This window comes from Prunus dulcis, chromosome 4 (assembly GCF_902201215.1).
Source record: "Prunus dulcis chromosome 4, ALMONDv2, whole genome shotgun sequence".
Lineage (NCBI taxonomy): Eukaryota > Viridiplantae > Streptophyta > Magnoliopsida > Rosales > Rosaceae > Prunus > Prunus dulcis.
Genome location: NC_047653.1, coordinates 7,286,086 through 7,308,498, shown reverse-complemented (window position 1 = coordinate 7,308,498; position 22,413 = coordinate 7,286,086). Strand labels below are relative to the sequence as shown.

Sequence of the window (22,413 nt, the reverse complement as noted above, 5' to 3'; positions counted from 1 at the left end):
GCTCCCATGTCCAAACCACTACTTTGCTCAAAACCAAATCCTGGTCTCACTCATCCATAGCCAAGTCTAGGCCACAACTATATGGGTTTTTTCTTTCTTAATTTAAACAAAAAAAGGCCAAGTCCAGGCAAAGACAGAGAAGACGACAACAAAGTTCCTGATAATTTGATTATTAATGTAAAAAAACAGAAAGCAAACAATTGAGCTTGACACCGATGGACATGGAGTAGATAGCCGTTTACATCTTGAGATTGGTTGTGTGTTTAAATTGATGGCTAAATTATCACAAAATGATAAAAAGGGTGATGAGAGATGAGAGTTGGTGGCAACGGGTAAAGCGCCTTAATTTATATAATTTACATGATACCCTTCCTCTGATCATGCATGTTATAAATTCTATTCTCTACGTATTCAACTTCATCTACTGGATTAGATACAACGATTTATGTTGCCTAAGATAATCTTGAACATAACTTTATCTCTATTGAATTCAAGAGAGGAGAAGAACGAGAGTCAAATTCTTGTCATTAGTGTCGCACTGTCACCAACCACTTGAGCTAAAAGTTCCATATACAATTTAGGTCGCATCGACAATGACTTTGACAATTCTACTTTGAGCAATTATGGTACGTATAAACTTTAAAGTGAAAGGCACTGTCAACTAGCAATTAGTTGAGTGATACTCATCTTCTCAATGTAAAAGAGGTTTCCAAGTTCAAATTCCCCTTCCGTCGATTAAAAAAAAATGCGAAAGAGATATACATCCTTCGTGCGATATGAATGACTTGCTTAACGCAATACATTTGTCTGAAACTGTTCAGGATCATAAATTAATGCCGTCTTATTAGATCAATTGGGACCTACAAGGATACTTTCATGCTTATTAACGACAAACAAAGAACAATTTGATAAGTGAGTCTTAACCAACCAAGCAAGCAATCAATGATAAGCGTGCACGTCAGGAGTTGGTCTCTCTCATGTTTGTATAGGAAGGAAGAAGCTCACTGCTACTGATTAATCATGAAATGCCAATTACGTGAAATTTCTGTCTTGTTGGACGCTTTTGCACGTCTTGTTTTGGAAGATATCATATGATATTCAGTAGAATATCTATGGGGATCCAAAAACAGGTGGTGTTCAAGTGGACTCAAAAACAAACAATCTATTCTTAATAATTCTGTGTTCACTTTCCCATGTCGACATGCCAATCATTCACACTTATATAATTCTTTCTTCACTATTCAATGTAGATTCAATCATTGATACTCGTTTCGAAAACAGAGCTCATTCATTCTTATTTTGGTTCATTAAATTTATCACGTGATAAGAGAGCTAAATGTAATCGGTATTCTTAACTAAATCTAGAAACTTAAGCATGCAGATAATGAGTTCGTTTACGCATGCAAATCCAATAATTGTATGTCCACTTCCTACATTTGAGACCATCAATTCACACTTGCTTCTCAGCATAGATTTTGAGACAATCAAACTCAGGAAGTCTGTTGAAAAACCACCATACTCGTTGGACATAACTAAAACTTGCCAAATTATCCTACATTTGAGACAATGATCAATTCACACTTTCCAAATTATCTTTCACATCTATCAGTTCCAACATTAGTTTTACCCTTATATATATTCGCTAACTTGGATTTCTTTATTTAAATTTATTAATGGATCAAAGAGAAAGGATTCGAATTTGAAACTGATATTTTGTCTGTTGAATTGAAACTGATATTGTAAGTTTTATTCTTCTTCTTTTATTATTTTTGTTATTCATAATTGATACAAAGAGTATAAAAAAAAATGAAAATTATGATTTATGATCAATTACAAGATGTAACAAGAAGAATTGCAATGAATTTCACAACTATATATGAGAAGAAAGAGGGAGGAAAGAATTACAAGAACATGAATTCCAATTCCCATTTCGAAAAAGCAAAAAAGCAAAAAAAAGAAGAAAAAAAAAAACAAGAACTAGGTGCAGGTTGAAGGAGCAAAACCCAAGGTTTTCCGCACCAAATTGAATTCCCACAAATGGTTTTGCTGAATTATGTTGCCAATAATACAGGCGCCCTCAGCAGCTGGGAGAATTCCAATACACTTCATCCCAGGCGATACATCAATAACATAGCTCTTCACTGGTGGCGCAAACTTTGCTCCACCTGCAAAATGAAACACCAACTTTGGGACCAAACGGTCTCTATATCCTCTGGGGTTGAAGCAGAAGTCAAAATCGTCTTCTCCTGATGGCAATCTTCTGAACTTTGTCAAAGGCATTGTCAAGGCAGTCATGACAGGCTTGTATGCTGGCTTGGTCAGAAATGTTAGGCTCATGCCCGAATCAATAAGGGTACCACCACCAAGTTTTGGGTTCCATACGTGGAGTGGTATATTTAACATTTTGCCTCCAACGGAGATCCCCTGTAGTTTTACGCCGTAAAACGAACCCTTATTAGGGTTACCAAAAACCAGCTGTGTGTAGGTCATTTTGCCCTGCAATACAGCTTTCTTGTTGGCTCCAAATGTGAGATAACTTGTGACATTCTTGGGGCTCATGTGATCAAGCAGGCAATAAGATACCTTGCCACCATACTCTAGAGCTGCTTTTGTTGTGAATGAGTACTTGCCAAATCCCAACCCTAATATGCCATCACTTCCTTTGACGGTTCCTTTGCCTATGATGGATTCCGTGCAACCAATTAGCACATCTTTCATTCTGTTTCTCCTACCATTTGACAGGGATGCTCTTATAATATCGGTGCCAAAGGTTCCCAATGCAGAAGATCCTTCCACGTAGCTGATGAAAATAACATAAATAAATAAATAAAACATATTAAATTGTTGGTCATCCAAGAAAATGAGTAACATTAATTTGGCATTGTTAGATTATGCAAGAAAACTTAAGTTGTTAGGCAGTAGGCCGACATTGTATATCATGTTAACACCCTCCCTCATGTGCAGTCTCATTCTACACGTGACGAGACAAAAAAATGTAAATAGAGCAGAACACATATAGGCGCAACCTCACCCTGCACCTTGCAACACAACAATGAAATAAGGAGAGATTAAGATTTAAGATCTTCTGCAATCAAAACTCTAACCCTCGAAAGATTATGTCGTTACTAGGAATGGCATTGCTACCATTGCAGCCGCAAACACATCCAAACAAGGACACAAGTTTATGTGTTTGGTAGAGAAATGTGAGTCATGTGACCCTCCCACCTACTTACAATAACTCCCATTTAAATCTTCTGCCGGATGTAGGTAAAGGCAGCGCTTACATCTTCTGCAGCTGATGAATTTGGGGTACCCCACAAACAATTGTATCTGATCGTTCATTAGACTTGTTAATGTTACAACTAATTCTGGGGTTATTTCCAACTTTCGCAGCAAAATGGTCCATGAACAATAATGGATATATGAAAATGATGATGCTAACGAATGACCCTTATAACTCCTAGACTAACACATGACCACATATTTACGTTTGTATGCCGACTTCACTTTGGTATTTAGTATTCTTTAACACAACCAAAACCAACCCCCTTCAAATAAATACAAGCTCTAACAATTTTTAGGCTGGCTTTAAAAACGAAGTGGACGTTTGCACTTCAGAAATGACACATGTTCCAACTACTTCTAGTTTGGATTGGATTTTCTCCTCCATTTCCAATCCAAAATTTTCTTCTCACCAATTGATCGGATCATAATTCACGAAAATTATAATCTCATCCCAATCGGGTACCAGATTTCTGGACCTCATCCGAAACTGGAGACAGGTCTTTGTTCAAATTGGCATTTTCATAACCGAGAGAGAGAGAGAGAGAGAGAGAGAGAGAGAGAGAGATTGATTATGGAAGAGAATGGGAAATTGAGAAATGTACCTGTAATCATATCTGCAAGGGCTTAAAGGGCGAGGGCATTTATTGAGAGAGTTAAAGTTGGCAAGATCAAACTCGCACATCTTAGAAGAACATGTAACGGATTTGAATGTAGAAGAGCGATCTGTATTGAACACCCTATTGTGGTCTATCCTGCGTTTGCGTATGCCACAACTCTTACCGCAATGGCTTCCGCATCTCACCCATGTCAAGTCACTGCCTGTACTTGGAATCACCGTGAATTTCTGGGCAGGTGTTCCTAATTTGAGCTTCACCAGGTACTGCCCGATACCATAATCCCAACCGGCATTCATCGGCATTGTCGCTGAGAGTCTTGTTTGCATATCCATTCGCCTTGTGCTGTTGCTGCTGCTGCTGCTGTTGAGGCCTTGATCATGGCCGTTTTGTTGCCTCTTTTGGGCCATCATTTGAAGTCTAAAGACATCGTGGCGGTGTAGCTCCTGGATGAGCGCTTGCTGGGTTGGAGGTATCTCTCCATGCACACCATGGTCTTTGGCATGTGGAGAGTACCTGTGTATCATCTCCAGCCTCATCTCATCACCATTGTCACCATCTTCCTCATCATGATCTGCATGAGCAAACGCAAGGCCATGGATGGCAGAGAGCAAGAAGATGAAGAAGAGGATTGAACCTGACCTCAACTTCATCTCCAAAAATTTGATATGAAACAATAAACAGGGAGGAAAAAACAGAGGCACTTTGGCAGAATGTAAGAAATGGGGATGATTAAAAACAGGTGAGGAGAAACAGAACAGAGCTAAATTTAGGTCCTGGGGTTATGGCTTTGCAGTTGAGGCCCTTATTGTGAGCTTTGGGCGCCTAATTAACACCTTGTAAACAAAGTAGAAAAACTAACCAATAAACCCAAAAGAAGGAGGTTGGGGTGGTCTAACATCAAAGATAGTGTGAGGCTGAAAACCATAAAGGGACGCGCCTTTATTTTTCTCTGTTTTTTTGCTCTGCCTCATAATTTCCTAATGAGTATATATAGCCTAGGAAGACGGTTCTCTCTCTCTCTCTCTCTCTCTCTCTCTCTCTCTCTCTCTCTCTCTCATGTGGGATTTATCATAAGATCACTTTGTTTGATAACTTAATGATGTAACAGTTTTATCATTAATTTTACAAGCAGCAAAATTTTTAAGTCATATATGTTATTAAAACAACAGTTTTTAGGTGCTTGTCGGAGGGACACGGTTTGAAATAGATGTGTTATGTAAACGTGACAATATTAAAAACAAATGCATGGAAGGTTCGTTAGTAAGTACTGCCCCATTAACTAACAAGTTTCCCCTCCACAACAAGGAGAGAGAGAGAGAGAGAGAGAGAGAGAGAGAGAGAGAGAGAGAGAGAGGTAACATTTTGACTTGATCAGCGTGGCCAGCTGCCTGAAAATGAATGTTTGTTTTTGTGCTTAGGATTAATTACCATGACATGTTGTGCGTTAATATGTTTGAACTTGATTACTGATCACGATTCATGGTCTCATAACATAGCATGTATTGAATTGTTGATAACCCATCATTTCCGTTTTAAACATGCTTCTTTTATATAGAATGATTTTTTTTTTTCCTTTCTTTCTATTTTTAGAGTTATTTTTAGGGAGATTCACTATTATACCCAATATGGGGGCCCAAATTATAAAAATACCCTATATAAAATGGACTTTAGAAACACACCCAAAGCCCATTTACAACATAACAAAAAAGCTTTTAACTTCTTATAAATTACAAAACTGCCATCAATTTCTTAAAACAAGCCCAACCCCAAAATCTCATAAAAATACCCAAAGCACTCAATAGGGCATCAAAGTAATTTAATAATCAATATTAAATTCAATAATGCTAGCTATCATTTTTTGGGTTTTTTTTGGGTTTGTTTATAGGAATTCAATTGTGTAGGGTTTATTTATAATATTAGTGCTAGAAATGGGTATATCACTAAATATCTCTTATTTTTAAAACAGTCACATGTTCGTTACTTCTACAAGGTTGCCCAAACAGCAAAATAACTGATGCCAATGGTATATTTGTACTGGCAACAACTTAAAATGGCTTTGCAAAAATCACACACAAAAGTTTATAGGAAGACAACGATTGGAAAAAGTGGACCAAATCGGCTTCGGCCTTGGAGCAGCCTTTGGCCCACATCAAACAGAGCAAAATGGTCGGTTCTTAGAAGAGGGACGAATTGAACCTAGAATCTTAAGTGCCGACATAAATATCTAAATCAATTCAGCTACTATTCCTTTGCGATCAAGTTGAGTGAGCCTAGAAGTATGCTTCTTTTTTTTTAAATTTTGAAGTGTTAAAACTTGATACATCTTCTAATATACTAAACAAAAACACCACTAGTTGACCCAAAATAAGTTTTAGGTCGAAAAACATAATCCCGTGATATAATGTCATATCCTAAGACTTTCTCTATATATTATAGACTAAATTTGACAATTGGATTTATAGCAGCTATGGTCCCTCAACTATACCCGTAATTGCATTTGGGTCACTGAACTCAATTATTAGTTGCAGAGGTCACTCAACTATGTTTCGTTGCACTAGTAGTCCTTTCGTCAAGTCCGTTAGTTTTTTCCGTTTAAAATGATGACATGGCAAGATCTATCCAATTATTGATGGGCAAATGTGACTTTTCAATTATGATTATTTGTATCAATGATCCCTTAACTCTACTCGGAGTTACATTTTGGTCACTTAACTCCAAAAAATAGTTATAGAGGTCACTCAATTAGGTGTTGTATTACACCATTAGTCCCTTCCGTTAGAGAGACTTGACAGTAGGGACTAACGGTGCAACGAAACACACAGTTGAGTGACCTCTGCAACTAATAATTGAGTTCAGTGACCCAAATGCAATTACGGGTATAATTAAGGGACCATAGCTGCGAAAAACCGTTGATAATTTGTCCAATTCTCAGTGTCCACCTTATTTGGTTATAGCATGACCACACTTAACAACAATGCGTCTGATTAACTTACTATGATTTTAAAGTTAATTCTAATGTTTTGAATTTGGGGGACTTTATTGCCCCCTTGAAGGCATTTTCCTTCAAGAAATATATATTCCAAATTAAAGATATATATAACAAAAATGCTAGTCATAGCTCATTTATATACCACATTGTGAAAAGGATCCATTAGTATAGTGGTTTAGAGTAATTGATTATTCAAGTAACGTTCTAGATTTGAGTCCTAGCATTCGTGGGTGGAACTACGTTGAGGGCAGGCCGGGCAGCAGCCAGACCCATTTTGTGACCTCTCTCTCTCTCTCTGGGGCCCATTTTTGTGATTTCTCTCTCTCTCTCTCTTGTGGGCTTTAGTTTCCTATTATCTCTCTCTCTCTCTCTCTCTCTCTCTCTCTCTCTCTCTCTCTCTTTGAATTGGGTTTTTATTCTTCTTATTATTAATTTTTAGGATTTCAAAATGAGTTGTATAGTATGGTATTAATATTTTTGGATGAGCTTTTTCTATTATTTTTGTGTTGCATTGCATTTACTTGTTGTTTTTATTTTTGATTTTTTATAAGCTTTTATTTATGTATGAAGATGCATTTGAGGGTAATGTTCATTACGTTTATTGACTAGGTGTATTTTTCTCTGTTTATTAATGAAATTCACTCATATCATCGAGTTTTTAATGTAAGTTTCATCCGGCCGATTTTTGAATCCTGGATCAATCACTACACCATGTACCCCTCTCAATAGGAAAAGTCCTATAAAAAAAAAAACTATATTGTGTACCACCTCTCTAATAGATGTACGCTATTATATTGGTAGACTTCACCTCTATTAGAGATGTGGTATGCCTAGCACTATTACCCAGGTGCACAATTCGATGCTCAAAAGAAAAGGTCAATCTTGCTAGTAATTAAAAGATTATTTTACTAAATAAATAAAAATCTAAAGAATGAGTAAGAAACAAAAACTATATCGTTGGGAAGTCAAAGCCTATACCAAACATGTGTATGTAGTATATATATACATGTTTGCGAATCCCACCAATGGAGAAGATCATGAGCTGTTCATCATCAAGATTTGACATTCTATGTACCAAATAAAAACAAAGATTTGGGTTTTGTTTTTTTGGTTTTTAGTTGTAAAAGCAATCAATTTCAAAGAGTTGTGAATGGAATAAGTAAGGATAATGGTGACTTATAATTGTATAATCACCGTTTGGTAGAAGTGGCATGCAACTTGCAAGAGCAAAGAGGCTGATATTTCATAGGCAAGATTTGGAAACAGCTAATATTAGACTATAGTCTCACTATAGGCATCATCTTGATGTTGAGAGTTTGTAGCAGCAAATCTGCCATGTTACATGGAGATTTTGACCTCTTCCTTCCAAGTTCCATCCCCATTACTTGGGCTCACCGGCAATGGCTTCGTTCTCATATTATTATAAGCCAAAACCCCACCACTTGGAAGAAATAGACTTTTTAGGAGCATGTGCTAATATTGCTAAAGTGCCTCAGATTTGTGGCACTGCTAAATTAAGCCAATATTGGATTTTACTTAATATGATATACCTAAAAGAAGAGGAAAAACACTAATGGACAGTATTATCTAAGACCCTTAGATAATGCCCTATCTTTTAACTGTTGAATCAAACTAACCAATTTAATCTGATGACTAACTAATTTGATCATATGATTAAAAAATAAGTCCTCATATGAAGGCCTTATCACTATAGAATTCTACAACACCAATGACCTCTGGAGTCGTTTCACATGATGTATGTGCTACCAGGCCTCATATGAAGAACAGGCAAGTATGTGTTTTGGCCCAATATGAATAAGGCCTAAACTTTAGACTTGAGCAGGATGTGCAAATCTCCAATTAAATAGACCTTTGATGGATAGCATTGTCACTTGTGTAAAACTTCTAAATCAGGAGTTTATTCTGGCAAAGAAACCTGAAAAAACTAGACTTTAATATTGTCGACTGGTGGCACCTTGTTTCGTATAGTAGCGCCACCTCCAAGCATGCTTTCAATACTTGGTTGGCAATTAAGGAATGACTAACTACCATAGATCAGCTTTGCTAGAGCAAGTTTCACAGAAAAAAATTGAGTTGTGTTTTTCTGTCATCAACCTATATGGAAAGTAGGGATCATCTCTTCCAAGATTGCAGCATTATCAGAAGGGTTCGGTTTAAGCTGCTGCATAAGTTCTTCTGCACCAGTGTAACGTTGATAGGCAAGTGGGGGACTGGAGCTACATCGACTGATCAACAATCTAAGGGAGGGAATCTCATTTCTACATTACGAAGTTAAGCCGGAATGACTTCATTTACCACGTTTGGATTGAAAGAATAATCAAATTCATTCTGATGTCAAAACAGAAAAGTAAACATGTCATTGTGGAGGAAACAAGTTAGCAACTTTTCAATGACATTACAGCCTTCAACAATGTCTGTCACATTGCGATAGATGAATCCAAAGTCTGCGCAAGGGTTATTCGTGTATCACTAGAAATTACCAAGTCGAGGGATGAAACCATAAATTTACAAAAAAGCAAACATCTATCTTGGTTTTTCTTTGTACCTCTAATATCCGCTTTGGGCCATAGTGGAATCTGGAGGATAGCTGCAACAAATTCATAAGAGCAATGACGTACGAATAGAAATCCGAGGCTAATTTGTAAACTTCACTTTTTCTTCAACATAGTTGCTTCAGATTCTTTGGAGCGAAGCTTTCAGATGTGGTTGAAGACTTGTGAGATTTGTAGCCATCTTAACCTCATAAAACAGTTCTTCATCTACCAACTTAAAAACTCTGGTTATCTCTCTCACCTATGTAAGAAACAGAAAAGCATCATAAATTGTTCAAAAGTCAATTTTAGGACAGAGACAACTAATTTTTGTTACTGAAAACCATCAAGGCTGCTTTACAATTCATAGAACAACAAAATACCTGAAGTCAGTCAGATATCAAAATAGTTTAAATTTCTTATCAACATTTAGTCGTCTCCACGGATAAGATACTAGATTTCATAAATCTCTAATCCAAGGGCGGAATGACTTTAGTATAATAAGACATCAAGGGAAAGGACTCCAATCTTGAATCAGGATTTGATATTCTGTAACGAATTCTGCAGATATACATAGGTTTTGTCTTCCGTATATGCAGACCTTGAACTCAAAGAAGCTCACTCTTCCCACACCAGCTCACTCTTCCCACACCAGCTCCATTTCTCCTTCTTATACTTTTTGTTTGTATCCCCTACCCTTTTTGCAAGTTCTCTCAACATTCCAAAAATCATCAGCCAATACATTTGAAAGGTTACAAAGATTTTAAAAAAAAAGAGTTATAAATAATTAATTAAAAAATCATCTATCTTCGTATTATATCCCAATATCTCAAGATCCTTGAGGCATCCTCATTCGCCATGATTTTAGCAGCACAACCACTTTCCTTCTCCAAGAAGCTCTCAACTGTGCCCATAGAGCTTATATGTTATACCGATAAACTCCAAAGTACCCATGTCTTGCCTTCACAACCTTACTGGAAATTATAGTTCTCACTATACATATATCAATTTATTGCTTAAGGTGAAGATTACTTATGGTAGGAAACTAAATAGCATGTTTTTCTTCGAGCTAGCTCTATGAACTGCCATAAATTGATGCATGAATCATTGTAAGGAAATTGCTTTATTGTATCCACGGATCAGCTTAAATTACCTTAGAAGCATTGCCGACAAGCTCACTTTGAAGCTTTATTACTTTCTCTTCTGCACTGTATGTCCCTTTCTAAACAAATAATATATATACAATAATATCAGCAGATCAAACAAAGTAAATAAGTAAGAAACATTAATTATCAGAGCTATACAGATAGAAGGTATATTATCAGCTAAACTTGGATTCATTTGTCATAATAGTATGCATACCTAAAATAGGAACTGCACATTCCATATTCAGAAATGTATTGTCCAAATGAGGAAAAAAAAGACAGAATCAAAATCCATATAGAACTTCTGAGATGCTACCGATCAAAAGGAAAAAAGTTAGAATCTTTAAAGAGTTAAGGAATATATTTCAATGGGTGATCAAACAGCTGAGCAGAGCAGTGAAGAAGCAGTAACTTGGAAAATGAATTTAGGGACACATATAGGATGCGATGGAAATGAGCATGAAAATTTCCCAATAGGAGAAGGCAAGGAAATTCATTGTATTTGTACCTGGGTGAGTACATGCATTACATGATGAAATACCATGGCCACAACATTAGTGGATTTGGGTCATCAAAAATTCATTCTTTATTTGATTGGAGTTGTTTCTAAATGCTAAATGCACATGCATCTCAAATTCCTTTCAACAATAACCATAAATATGAGAAGAAAAACAAAAGGGTAGTGCCACATTGGTCAATATAGCATAAATAAGCAAACTTGAGGCCACAATTCAATAGAGCAAGCACCTGAACTTCAACAAGGCCAGTGCTTTGGGAAATGACAACTTCAATAGTACCATCTGGTTTGGGTCTCCAAAAGCCACTCTCAGCGTGCATAGGCTCCCCAGAGTTCAATTTCCAGGTCTTCTGAGTGTAAGCTATGAAGGGCTTCTCTCATTTGATGAATATAATCAATTGGCAACCAAATAGTCAGACAAGACGAGCAAAGAAACAAACCAGACAGCGACTTTAGTGACCCACTGAGTCAACTCACTGACCAGTAGCTAAAAAGAGAAATGGAGTACCTTGCCAGAGTGAGAGAAATGGAGTTGTTCAACGTACGAGAAGGAGTTGATGGTGGGAAACCCACCTTCCCCTCGGCCTCTCCATGTTCCCAGCAGGTATGAGAGTGGTGCTATTGCTGGGTGTATAGCCGGTGATTCTGTAGTATCCTCCATGTTCTTCTTCTCCACCAAGCTCACAATACAGGCGTTGCTATTCTCGTCTTCTTTTGTCTTTGCTCTGCGGCCTGCTACAAGTACCAAGTTCAATCGTCATCATCTAATTTTCATTTTTCTTCCTTTTATTAAAATATTTTTCGATTTAACTAAAGAAAACTAAAACAAAATAATTACCAAAGGATCACTTAATTATCAGTGTCTAAAGTGGCTTTTAATTTTTTTTTTTTGAGGTCCTTTCCTATTGAAAGGGGCGATAGCATATTAAACTCACACACACAACACGGATGCTAGGACTCGAACCCAGGACCTTGCTGGAGGGAGTAAATACTCCAAACCACTACACTAGTGGGTCCTTTGCAAAGTGGCTTTTAATTTAAGTGATTAAAAACATGTGGAAGCATAAAACATTTTCTTAGGGCAAAAGGTGTGAATATTTTAGCTTTGGAGTGGAGGATTACATAAATATATTTCTCAAAACTTAATATAAATAGTAGAAATTTTGATAACATTAACTGAGAGAGCCACATGTAGATTAGATAATTTTTAATTATACTTCAAAGAATGCAACTCAACTACTAGTTAGAAGCATTTACCTTTGTATTTGAGGTTATATGTCTCCTTCATTTCTTTACTAATATAACTCATGTAATATATATATATATATATATAATTGTTATGCCAAAAGTTAGTTTTAGCCCCTACAAAGAGCAAAATGATATTTGCCTTCCATAGCTACTTCAAAGGGCTTAGTCTTAATAATAGCATGAACCCCTATCGACTAAATTCTCAACATTTCATCCAATTTTTAGTTAAAAATTATTTTTTTAGAAAAAAATTAAAGAAAAAAAGTAAATCTAATGCCAACCCCTTCCATCTCCTTCCTTCCTCCTCCCATTCCCCCATGACCATCATCCTTTACTCCCAGACCAATCCCCCACCCCCACAAACCCTTCCCCCCACCTTCCCTTTATGTATTTTCATCCCATAAACACAGCCCACCCCTCCTCTCCCAAACCAATCCCCCACCCCCACAGACCCCTGCCTCACCTTCTCCCTTCTGATTTTTTACCCTCTCCCCCTTGGGTTTTCTTCATCTACACCTGCAAAAGAGAGAGAGAGAGAGAGAGAGAGAGAGAGAGAGAGAGAGTATTATTTGAATTTTCTAGTTTTTACTTTATTTTTCATTTTTTTAATGTACAAAATGACCATTTTGCCCTCATATTTAACGGCATTTTGGATGAAATGTTGCAGATTTAGACGGCAGGGGGAAATTGGTGAAAAAAAGAAGTTCATATCCTTAATTTTCTTAAAAAAAGGGATATGGAGTCAATCGAAAGTTAAGTACAAGTTTAGGGGGCAAATCACTAGTATACCCTTGTTATTTATTAGAGCATGCATGACTATAATTTGCACAATGAGCTCCAATTGAGGAATTTCTTAAATGAGTTTATTTGAGAGATATTCTTGTAGAGCCTGTTCGTACTAAAAAAAAAATTATTTCCTTACAGAGCCTATTACACATTGTTTTTCAATTATTCGAACCGTCTAATTTTTAGATATTCCCTCAAAGATCATCTATGCCAAAAAAAAAATATCTCACTTGAATCCGAAACCATTTGACCACTAAATTAGATGATTGTTATTTTAGTCTATTTTGTTGCTTGCAATTAGATGCCTTAATGTTTTTCAATTTGTATATTTTTTGCAAGAATGATCCATCAATGAAGACTTGAAAAGTAGATTGTTTGGATAGTTAAAAAAAATTTGTAGGGTACATTATCAACAACAACAAAAAACTTGTATGTGAGATGTCCTCTTGGCATTGGTTGATGAGAGGCCAGCTCATCCGATTGCAAGGTTGGAGAATAGTGGTGGGCACAGAGGAAGAGAAGTCAGTCCGACCACTACTTGACAGAGGATTAAACGCCCAACCATCCATCCTCATAGCTATGACCGTTTCCCTCCTCTCTCTCTCTCTCTTCTCTCTCTCTCTCTCTCTCTCTTCCTGAAGTTAGAAAACACAAAACACAACACACACATACACATTCACACACTCTTCTAAATCTTTATTTTCTTTCATTTATAAAATGGAAAATCAAAATATGGGTTTTCCTAATTCTAGTTTTGTTTTGCTCCACAATTTTCTCCAATTTCTCACACCTCCTGATTATGGGTTTGTGTGGTGGTCCAGTCAAGAACCAGCTCATTCCAATTCTTTCTCTCAATACCCAAATGCCATTTCTCTTGTAACCCATGTTTCTTTCTTTTCTTTTCTCTCCATATTTCAAGAAAGATTTTGTCTTCCTTTGACAATTGCTTGGGAACCAAACAATTCATGTTCATCTAAGCTCTCTCACCAACACTGCTTGACAAGGAAAAAGATCACGGCTTTGTTGCTGTTAATTGCCACATTGAATTTCTGCATTCCCTGCAATCTTTTATTTCAGATGGGTTTCTTTTATTTTTGCGTTTGCATTGTTTCTTGCTTAGCTTACCTCCGTCAATATGACTAATTCTACATTTATTTATTTATTCATTTATTTCGTTTCTTTAGATAATACCAATATCATTCTGTATTTGAACTTTGACTTTGTTGTGTATGTCCCTGTCTCCCACGCCATTACGTGCCTACCACATACTGGTTTTGAATTCTTGATTGTGCTTTCCCTTCACATAGGCATACGGACAATGGATGTTATATGACCATAAATAAGTAGATTATTGTTGCTTCCAACTGAGGTTTTTATTCTTCGAATGATGATTATTCTTTATTTTCAGAGCTACAAATGTATACATATAAGATATAGGATATCAGTTAAAATGATTTAGCAATTGGATGGTTAGAAGGTTAGCTTTTGTTTAGTTTAATAGGAGAGTGTAGTATAGGATTTTTTAAGAGTATAATATACTTTTTATGTCCTCAAGACCACAGATTTATCCTGTTGGCTGCGTATAGGTTCATTCAATATTATCTTGTGTTGGAAATAATGGATTTCGTAATGATATGATCAGGAATTTCTTTTGAGGGGTGTTATCAGTGTTACCCCATTCATGTCTTCAAATCCAGCTAATTTTTCTGACTCATCTGAGGTAATTGCTCCATGTCTATTCTTGGTCATGATTTTTGTTCTGTGCATACTGATGTCATAGAATTGTTTCTTCCTCAAACGCAGATGAGCTACAGTTCATCAGATGAAACACCATGTGGACCCAAGATGCAATCTCATGCCAAGACTGGTATAAATTCATCCAATGATAAGGTTTACGACCCCAATAGGGTAGATAGAGTAGCAAAATCTAGTGTCAAATCAACTCAAAATTCATCAGGTGGACCTCAACATGTGGATCCAATTTCTAAAGGAACGGAATTTGGTACTAAGACTGTAGCTGAGCCAACCACCAACCATCATCCATATCCAAGCCCAATGGCACCTGCAAATTCTGAACTTCTAACCACTTCAACAGGAATGGCAATAGGAGCATCAAAGAGTACCAGTTCTATCACCAACCTTGGCCAAATGAGTGGTAGTAGCTCTCGATCCGACAGCTTAGAGAGTTCCTCTAGTGCACCCCTCAGGCCTCATACTGGTGGTGATGTACGGTGGGATGCCATTACCATGGTGTCTAAAGGTTCCCCACTTAATCTTAGCCATTTTCGGCTTCTTAAGCGCATAGGTTATGGAGACATTGGCAGTGTCTATCTTGTTGAGCTCAGAGGAACAAATACATTTTTTGCCATGAAAGTCATGGACAAGGCATCTCTTGCTAGTAGAAACAAGTTATTGCGAGCACAGACAGAAAGAGAGATACTTGGACTTCTTGACCACCCATTCTTGCCCACTCTCTATTCTTACTTTGAGACTGATAAGTTCTATTGCTTGGTCATGGAGTACTGTAGTGGAGGTAATCTGCATTCTCTTCGGCAGAAGCAACCTAACAAGCATTTTACAGAGGAAGCTGCAAGGTTTGCACTCTTTCCAGTTCTTCTGATTTCTTTTTAGCTAAATTATTGATAATTTAATTTTCTTATTTCTTAATATGTATGTGATCTTTGCTCAGTATTTTTGAATTTCCTTACAATATCAATGAGATTTGGTTGGAGTTACTGGTTTGATGGCTTCAACTCACGATTTGAAGCAGCACAGTCAGTACTTTTCCAGCCTTTAGTTGCATTGTAAGGGATGTAGATTTCATCTAGGAACCCCCTTTTTTTCTTTTGAATTGCAAGAGTCACTTCATTAAAGGTTGTATACGTAATGTAGCTTATAATAGCTTGTTGATGGTAATGTCTTTGGTTTCTATCATTTCTTTTTTCCAGACAGTGGCACAGCAAAGAATGGTTCTTTCTGGGTGCAGAACTGCATATGTTATAGGCTGAGAGATAGATTTCTTATTATCAAGCATGATGCAACTTAATTGTTAATCTGCTAAAAGCCCCTCCCTTTCTTAAGTGAACAAAATGAAATCATATCTTCGCTGTGGATGTTCTATCTTTCTTCTCATTCTAATTCTGTTGCATGCTATGTCTAAGTTTGTTGTGCCATTCTTAGATGTTTAGACTGGGCAAGAGGTTTCTTACGTTTTATCTTTTGGCAGATTTTATGCATCACAGGTTTTGTTAGCACTTGAGTATCTGCACATGCTAGGAATTGTGTACAGGGATTTAAAACCAGAAAATGTTCTAGTAAGAGATGAGGGTCATATCATGCTCTCGGACTTTGATCTCTCACTCCGTTGTTCTGTCAATCCTACACTAGTCAAGTCATCATCTGTCCACGTAAGCAATGGTGGTGGTGGAGGTGGTGGTGGGGGCATTTTAGACGATGACCTTGCTGTGCATGGTTGTATGCAGCCATCCCATTTCTTTCCACGCATTTTACCAGGCAAGAAAAATCGGAAATCTAAATCAGATTTTGGCCTTTCTGCTAATGGCAACCTCCCTGAACTGATGGCAGAGCCTACAAATGTGCGCTCCATGTCATTTGTTGGAACACATGAATATCTAGCCCCAGAGATTATTCGTGGAGAGGGCCATGGTAGTGCAGTGGACTGGTGGACGTTTGGTATCTTCTTATATGAGCTCTTACATGGGACAACCCCCTTCAAAGGTCACGGAAATCGTGCCACACTTTTCAACGTCGTAGGGCAGCCTCTGAAATTCCCAGAAACACCACAAGTGAGTGTTGTTGCACGAAATCTCATACGAGGACTGTTGGTGAAAGAACCACAAAAACGGATTGCCTATAAAAGGGGTGCCACAGAAATAAAGCAACACCCATTTTTTGAGGGAGTGAACTGGGCTCTGGTGAGATGTGCCATGCCTCCGCACGTTCCTGAGCCAGTAGACTTTTCACAATATGCTAGCAAGGAAGCAAACACTGCAGACAAAAAGATCACAGATATTAGAGGTGACAAAAAGAACAATAGTCATAATGATTCATCTTATGTAGATTTTGAGTACTTCTAGCACTCCTTTTGCATGATGATTTACATCCTCTGGAGGAAATTTACCTTGTACAAAGCGCAAAAAGTTGCAACTCAATCAGATATATACTTGTACCATTATATGTTGAGAGGTCTTCACAGGGAAAACTTTCGTTGACTGAACACTATTGATTTCTTTCTAGGTAAAGGGCAAATAAAAATACATACTGGGATGGAAATTGCATCCAAATTTTTGGCTTGCCATTCTTTTTGCATGTATATATGTGGACTTGTCAATACTATATTGGATCTGAATTCTGGTCTGGTGTGACATACAGTTAAATGATTCTAATTAGGACTAACATTTGTTCACTTGGTTTCAAATTTTGATGCTATAACTATTCAATGTTTAATTGAAATCCTCAACATATGAAAAGTTAATAAAAAAGGTTATGATAGTGTTTTGTTGGTTAAGAAGCACTTCAGCTGGCCTTGAGGCACTTCTCCTTATAATGCAAAATGGGTTTATCCTTCAGACCACATGTGAATATTCAGAACACAAGGAATGCTTTTCATTTTTTGGTTGGAAAATACAAGGATGATTGAGAATTGACAAACTGAAATACAAAAAGGGGATGAAAATTGGCAGCTGTTTGGTCCTATGCAAGGCGTGATTGGTATTTACAGGAACAGAAGAAAAGTGCGATTAGTAAATCCTATAACACATTAACACAAAAATTAACCTGGTGAAATTATGTTTGGCAAATAAGAAAAGACCAGGTAAAATGATCAGTAACTCGTTTTTGTATGAAGCTATGTGTACCAATCATGTAAACTTACCGTCACGTTATTTTATTAAAGGGGTTATCCGATTAAAGAACTGTTATTTACAGTCTAAAATAATAATCGCACAAATCTCTATATGGAAAAATAAAAATAAAAAAATTACAGAATAATTATTTTGAAGTGTCAATAGTAATTTCTATCCTATCATCACATTATAATAAATAACAAATACGGCAGTACAAGACTTTGATCTGATGAAATAAAGGTTGTCTTTTATACTCCTAAATCTGAACAATAATAAATGCAACGTTTTTGTCATCACTCATCATCCCATATCTCATTTCTCAATTCTCAATTCTCAGGAGAGTAGAAACGATTCAATTCATATGACGACCTTTACATAAATACCAACAAAGAAAGCAACAAACTTTCACTGATTCTCCCTCGCTAAAGCCCAAGTTTTCGAAGCAAAGGCAAACCTTTCACCTCTTTTGCTATCGGCGGAGAAATGGAGTCATTCAACAAGATAAAGGTCACCAACCCGGTTGTCGAAATGGATGGTATGCCTTCTCTATAGTCGCATGCACTCTCTAATGCCTATTTTTGGCAATTGTTTCTTGTTTTCTGTTGTTTTAACTGCTCTGCTTCTTCCCATTGAAAATTAAGAATTGCTCTGCTTCTTTGAATGCTGTCTGTAATCTTGAATTGAAAAACATGATACAAATTATCAAATCACTGTATTTGGATGGATCCCATGGATCAGACCATGCCCTTCAAGCTAAGTTTTAGAGATAACCCAACACTTACGTTCCATAAAACTAGATGATCATCTTAGCATTACATATTTAGGCCACTTTGAGGGCCTTCCAGTCTTACCCACCACTACTATGATTCTTCTCAGTTGAGCTTTTTTCAAGTATGTTTAAATGATTAAAATTCAATTTTGTTCATTTAACCAAATTGCGTGGCCACTACTTTAGTACTTAGATGCAACATCTAATTTGCGATGCATATATTTGCCTTAGCTGTGCAATCTATATCTGTGTCATGGAACTGTCCATCACAATATTTGTCCATGTATTTCTAGTTAAGAACTGATACAGATTTGTTCAACATCTTGTTATCTCTGGATTTCTATGAAGCATATTTCCATTATGCAGGAGATGAAATGACTCGAATTTTCTGGAAATCGATAAAAGATAAGGTAATTGTGTTATCGTGGCATCTCCTATGATTTCATGTTCATAATGAATCTGCAACTTGTTTTAATGTTCTGCAGCTTATCTTTCCCTTCCTGGAGTTGGATATCAAGTACTTTGACCTTGGCCTCCCTAATCGTGATGCCACCAATGATAAAGTCACAATTGAAAGTGCTGAAGCTACTCTTAAGTATGCCCCATCATTCTCCCTTCATGGTTCCTTTGTTAGACTGGAGTGCTCTCAAAGAATGCTATTGTTTTATCTTTATTTTATTTATGGTTGCTTTCTCTTTTGATTTAGTCTGCTTATTTTCACTGGCACAAGTATGACGTGTTTAAATGGGCTCAACAAAACATGACACAGTCTATGCTTTGTCATGCTTAGCATGGAATGTCAGCAAAACATGACAGTCTATGATTTGTCATGTTCTATTGAGTTGAGACCAATAGCATATTTGTTAAAGCGTTAAACCTTTTTCTTTTCAGGAAAAGAATGTATCACCTGTTGATGCCACTTTATTTTCTTTGTATAATTTACTCCTTTTTTCCCCTTGTTATTGTAGGTACAATGTTGCAATAAAGTGTGCAACTATAACTCCAGGTATATACACAAATTCTTAATGGAAGGACAGTGTGCATTTTCCGTTGAATACATGGATTACTTGGCCTTTTCAATGGACACAATTTGGCTAACATGCTATTGTGATGATCTGAATCTTTTCATTTGGATTTTAATAGATGAGACTCGTGTTAAGGAGTTCAACTTGAAACAGATGTGGAGGAGTCCAAATGGGACAATACGGAACATTTTAAATGGTCAATAGAATTTTCCCCTAATTTTAACATTTACCACTACATGTTCTGTTTTTTATTGGTTGTAAGTAGCCAATATACTTTCCGTGTTCTGCAGGTACTGTTTTTAGAGAACCAATTATCTGCAGAAATGTTCCCCGACTTGTTCCAGGTTTGCTGTAATTTTCATCTAAATTTGCCTTTATAACAAAGAAAAATACCAATGAGTTAGTGTTCTATCCAGGTTGGACAAAGCCAATATGCATTGGGAGGCATGCTTTTGGTGACCAGTACCGAGCAACTGATGCAATCATAGAAGGACCTGGAAAACTTAAAATGGTTTTTGGTATAAGATTATTTTCAGTAGAGAGCCTCAAATTTTGTGCATTTTACTTTCGACAGCTACTTGCTAATATCAGAGAAGTTGAAATAGCTACTTTTGACACACCCATCATATATTTTGAATATTCTTTTCAATACTTCAGTAGATTATTTATATTATCAAGTTATTTGCAGTACCTGATGGGCCCAATGAGAAGACAGAGTGGGAGGTTTACAACTTTACTGGTGCTGGAGGCATAGCTTTGTCCATGTATAACACCGATGAGGTTCAAACTTGCCCTTACAAAAATTCTGGTAACTTAGTTACTGGTGTAAGTCAGTCACTAAAGGTTTTAACAGATATTGCTTTTTATGTTTAAATTGTGAGAGCAGTCTATCCGTGCTTTTGCTGAGGCTTCCATGAACACTGCCTATCAGAAAAAGTGGCCATTGTATCTTAGCACTAAAAATACTATTCTGAAGAAATATGATGGAAGGTATGCTGTTGTCATGCTGCCTTTCTTCCTTCATTGTGTAATCTCTCTCTCTTTTTTCTAAGTTTCCATCAATGGAAAAGGAAACAACTAATCCCCCTCACATACCTTGGAGCGCATCTGTGTGCATGCACACGCAAAAGAGAAAGAGACAGAAGGGAGCTATGAGATGCTCATAAAATACCTACATATACTGACCCACAATGTTTCACTACAGGACTTCTTTTTCTTGTCATTTTCTTACACTTGAATTTTTAATGAAGATTCAAGGACATCTTCCAGGAAGTTTATGAAGCTCATTGGAGATCCAGATTTGAGGCTGCAGGGATTTGGTGAGATACCTTGCCAAGCAAGCTGATTAGTTCGCATAGTTTCAGTGATTTTCAATTGATTAATATTCTTTTGAAGGTATGAACACCGTCTTATTGACGATATGGTTGCTTATGCTCTCAAAAGTGAAGGAGGTTATGTTTGGGCATGCAAAAATTATGATGGGGATGTGCAAAGTGACTTCTTAGCCCAAGGTCTGTATATTTTATTGTGTTGAAACCCTGTGAATGCTGCTTTTGTTGAAAGCAAATAGAAAGGTGCTTGTTCTCGGATATAGCCACTGTGTTTGCTAATTTTTTGACCTTTTAATAAACTTTGAAACAGGCTTTGGATCTCTGGGGCTGATGACATCTATACTGGTATTTCTGTGGTGATTTGTTTCTGTCTTATCTTCCACTTTGCCTGTGGGGTTGGATGTATGAAAACCTGTTTTGGTTCCAGGTGTGCCCAGATGGAAAGACCATTGAAGCTGAGGCAGCCCATGGTACAGTAACACGCCATTACCGAGTTCACCAAAAAGGAGGTGAAACCAGCACAAACAGCATAGCTTCTATCTTTGCTTGGTCCCGAGGTCTTGCACACAGGTATAATATCAATATGGCTAAAGTCTGTTAGATGAGTGCTCCTACCTCTCATTGTGTGGGGAAAGATGCGGGGGTTTAAAATTTAAAATTTTGATGTGTTCAGAAGTTGAAAACATCAGATAAGAGTTTTGAGTAATTCTGTATTATCAGGGCAAAGTTGGATGGCAATGACAGACTCTTGGATTATACGGAGAAGCTTGACGCAGCCTGTGTTTCGACTGTCGAATCTGGGAAGATGACCAAGGATCTTGCACTCCTTATCCATGGGCCTAAGTAAGTGCTGTCAAAAGTTTCATTTACAAGTTTCAGTAGTCTTTTCTTTGTATTTGTGTATGATAAAATGCTTCATTTTTTGTGTAGGGTCACTAGGTCTAAGTATCTGAATACCGAAGAATTTATTGATGCTGTGGCTGAGGAGCTGAGAGTGAGATTGTTTAGCAGAGCTAAGTTGTAAACTCTTGGTTGCTATACAGCTTTTTTCTTTTTTCTTTTTTGACAAGTTTAAGTCATTGGTATTTTTCCAAAATAAATAAATGAATAAACTCGTATTGATGTACCTTCAAAATCCTCGGGTGGTCTTTTTCTGTCATCCTAAACTGAGTAATAAAATCCACAATGTCATTGATCACATTGGCTGACCCTTTCTCCCATCTATTTTAACTTCTTCAATTGTACCAATGTCACACTGGTATTATGACATAGTTTGAGGCATCT

General features: G+C 37.0%; 4 protein-coding genes across 7 annotated transcripts; 2 read left to right on the top strand and 2 right to left on the bottom strand.

Moving 5' to 3' along the window:
- Positions 1 to 1,797: 1,797 nt before the first annotated feature.
- Positions 1,798 to 4,782, bottom strand: LOC117626402 (aspartic proteinase NANA, chloroplast). The gene is made up of 2 exons (XM_034358078.1): positions 3,888 to 4,782; positions 1,798 to 2,800 (listed from the first exon to the last, which is right to left on the bottom strand). The coding sequence occupies exons 1-2, from the start codon at positions 4,550 to 4,552 to the stop codon at positions 1,978 to 1,980; spliced, it is 1,488 nt and encodes a 495-aa protein (XP_034213969.1). The 5' UTR covers positions 4,553 to 4,782; the 3' UTR covers positions 1,798 to 1,977.
- Positions 4,783 to 9,271: 4,489 nt separating this feature from the next.
- On the bottom strand, positions 9,272 to 11,862 carry LOC117625215 (UPF0678 fatty acid-binding protein-like protein At1g79260; the record flags this gene model as incomplete). Its single annotated transcript, XM_034356823.1, has 4 exons — positions 9,272 to 9,705; positions 10,597 to 10,665; positions 11,336 to 11,476; positions 11,614 to 11,862. Coding segments are annotated over 4 exons (579 nt in total), but the record flags the coding sequence as incomplete, so codon positions are not given.
- Positions 11,863 to 13,779: 1,917 nt separating this feature from the next.
- Positions 13,780 to 17,352, top strand: LOC117626570 (serine/threonine-protein kinase RHS3). Of its 2 annotated transcripts, XM_034358310.1 has the most exons (4): positions 13,780 to 14,190; positions 14,781 to 14,859; positions 14,943 to 15,733; positions 16,366 to 17,352. In XM_034358310.1, the coding sequence occupies exons 2-4, from the start codon at positions 14,821 to 14,823 to the stop codon at positions 17,234 to 17,236; spliced, it is 1,701 nt and encodes a 566-aa protein (XP_034214201.1). In that variant the 5' UTR covers positions 13,780 to 14,190; positions 14,781 to 14,820; the 3' UTR covers positions 17,237 to 17,352. The 2 variants fall into 2 exon arrangements, with proteins under 2 accessions (XP_034214201.1, XP_034214202.1); XM_034358311.1 differs by lacking the exon at positions 13,780 to 14,190 and having other exon boundaries at positions 14,319 to 14,859.
- A 920-nt stretch (positions 17,353 to 18,272) lies between these two features.
- Positions 18,273 to 22,343, top strand: LOC117626571 (isocitrate dehydrogenase [NADP]-like). 3 transcript variants are annotated; one of them, XM_034358313.1, is made up of 15 exons: positions 18,273 to 18,539; positions 19,140 to 19,183; positions 19,259 to 19,368; positions 19,742 to 19,779; positions 19,917 to 19,994; positions 20,089 to 20,142; positions 20,215 to 20,316; positions 20,487 to 20,578; positions 20,685 to 20,788; positions 21,049 to 21,117; positions 21,242 to 21,309; positions 21,440 to 21,474; positions 21,557 to 21,699; positions 21,850 to 21,972; positions 22,060 to 22,343. In XM_034358313.1, the coding sequence occupies exons 1-15, from the start codon at positions 18,488 to 18,490 to the stop codon at positions 22,151 to 22,153; spliced, it is 1,206 nt and encodes a 401-aa protein (XP_034214204.1). In that variant the 5' UTR covers positions 18,273 to 18,487; the 3' UTR covers positions 22,154 to 22,343. The 3 variants fall into 3 exon arrangements, with proteins under 3 accessions (XP_034214204.1, XP_034214203.1, XP_034214206.1); XM_034358312.1 differs by having other exon boundaries at positions 18,274 to 18,539; positions 21,194 to 21,309; XM_034358315.1 differs by lacking the exon at positions 19,140 to 19,183 and having other exon boundaries at positions 18,274 to 18,539; positions 21,194 to 21,309.
- The last annotated feature ends 70 nt before the right edge of the window (positions 22,344 to 22,413 follow it).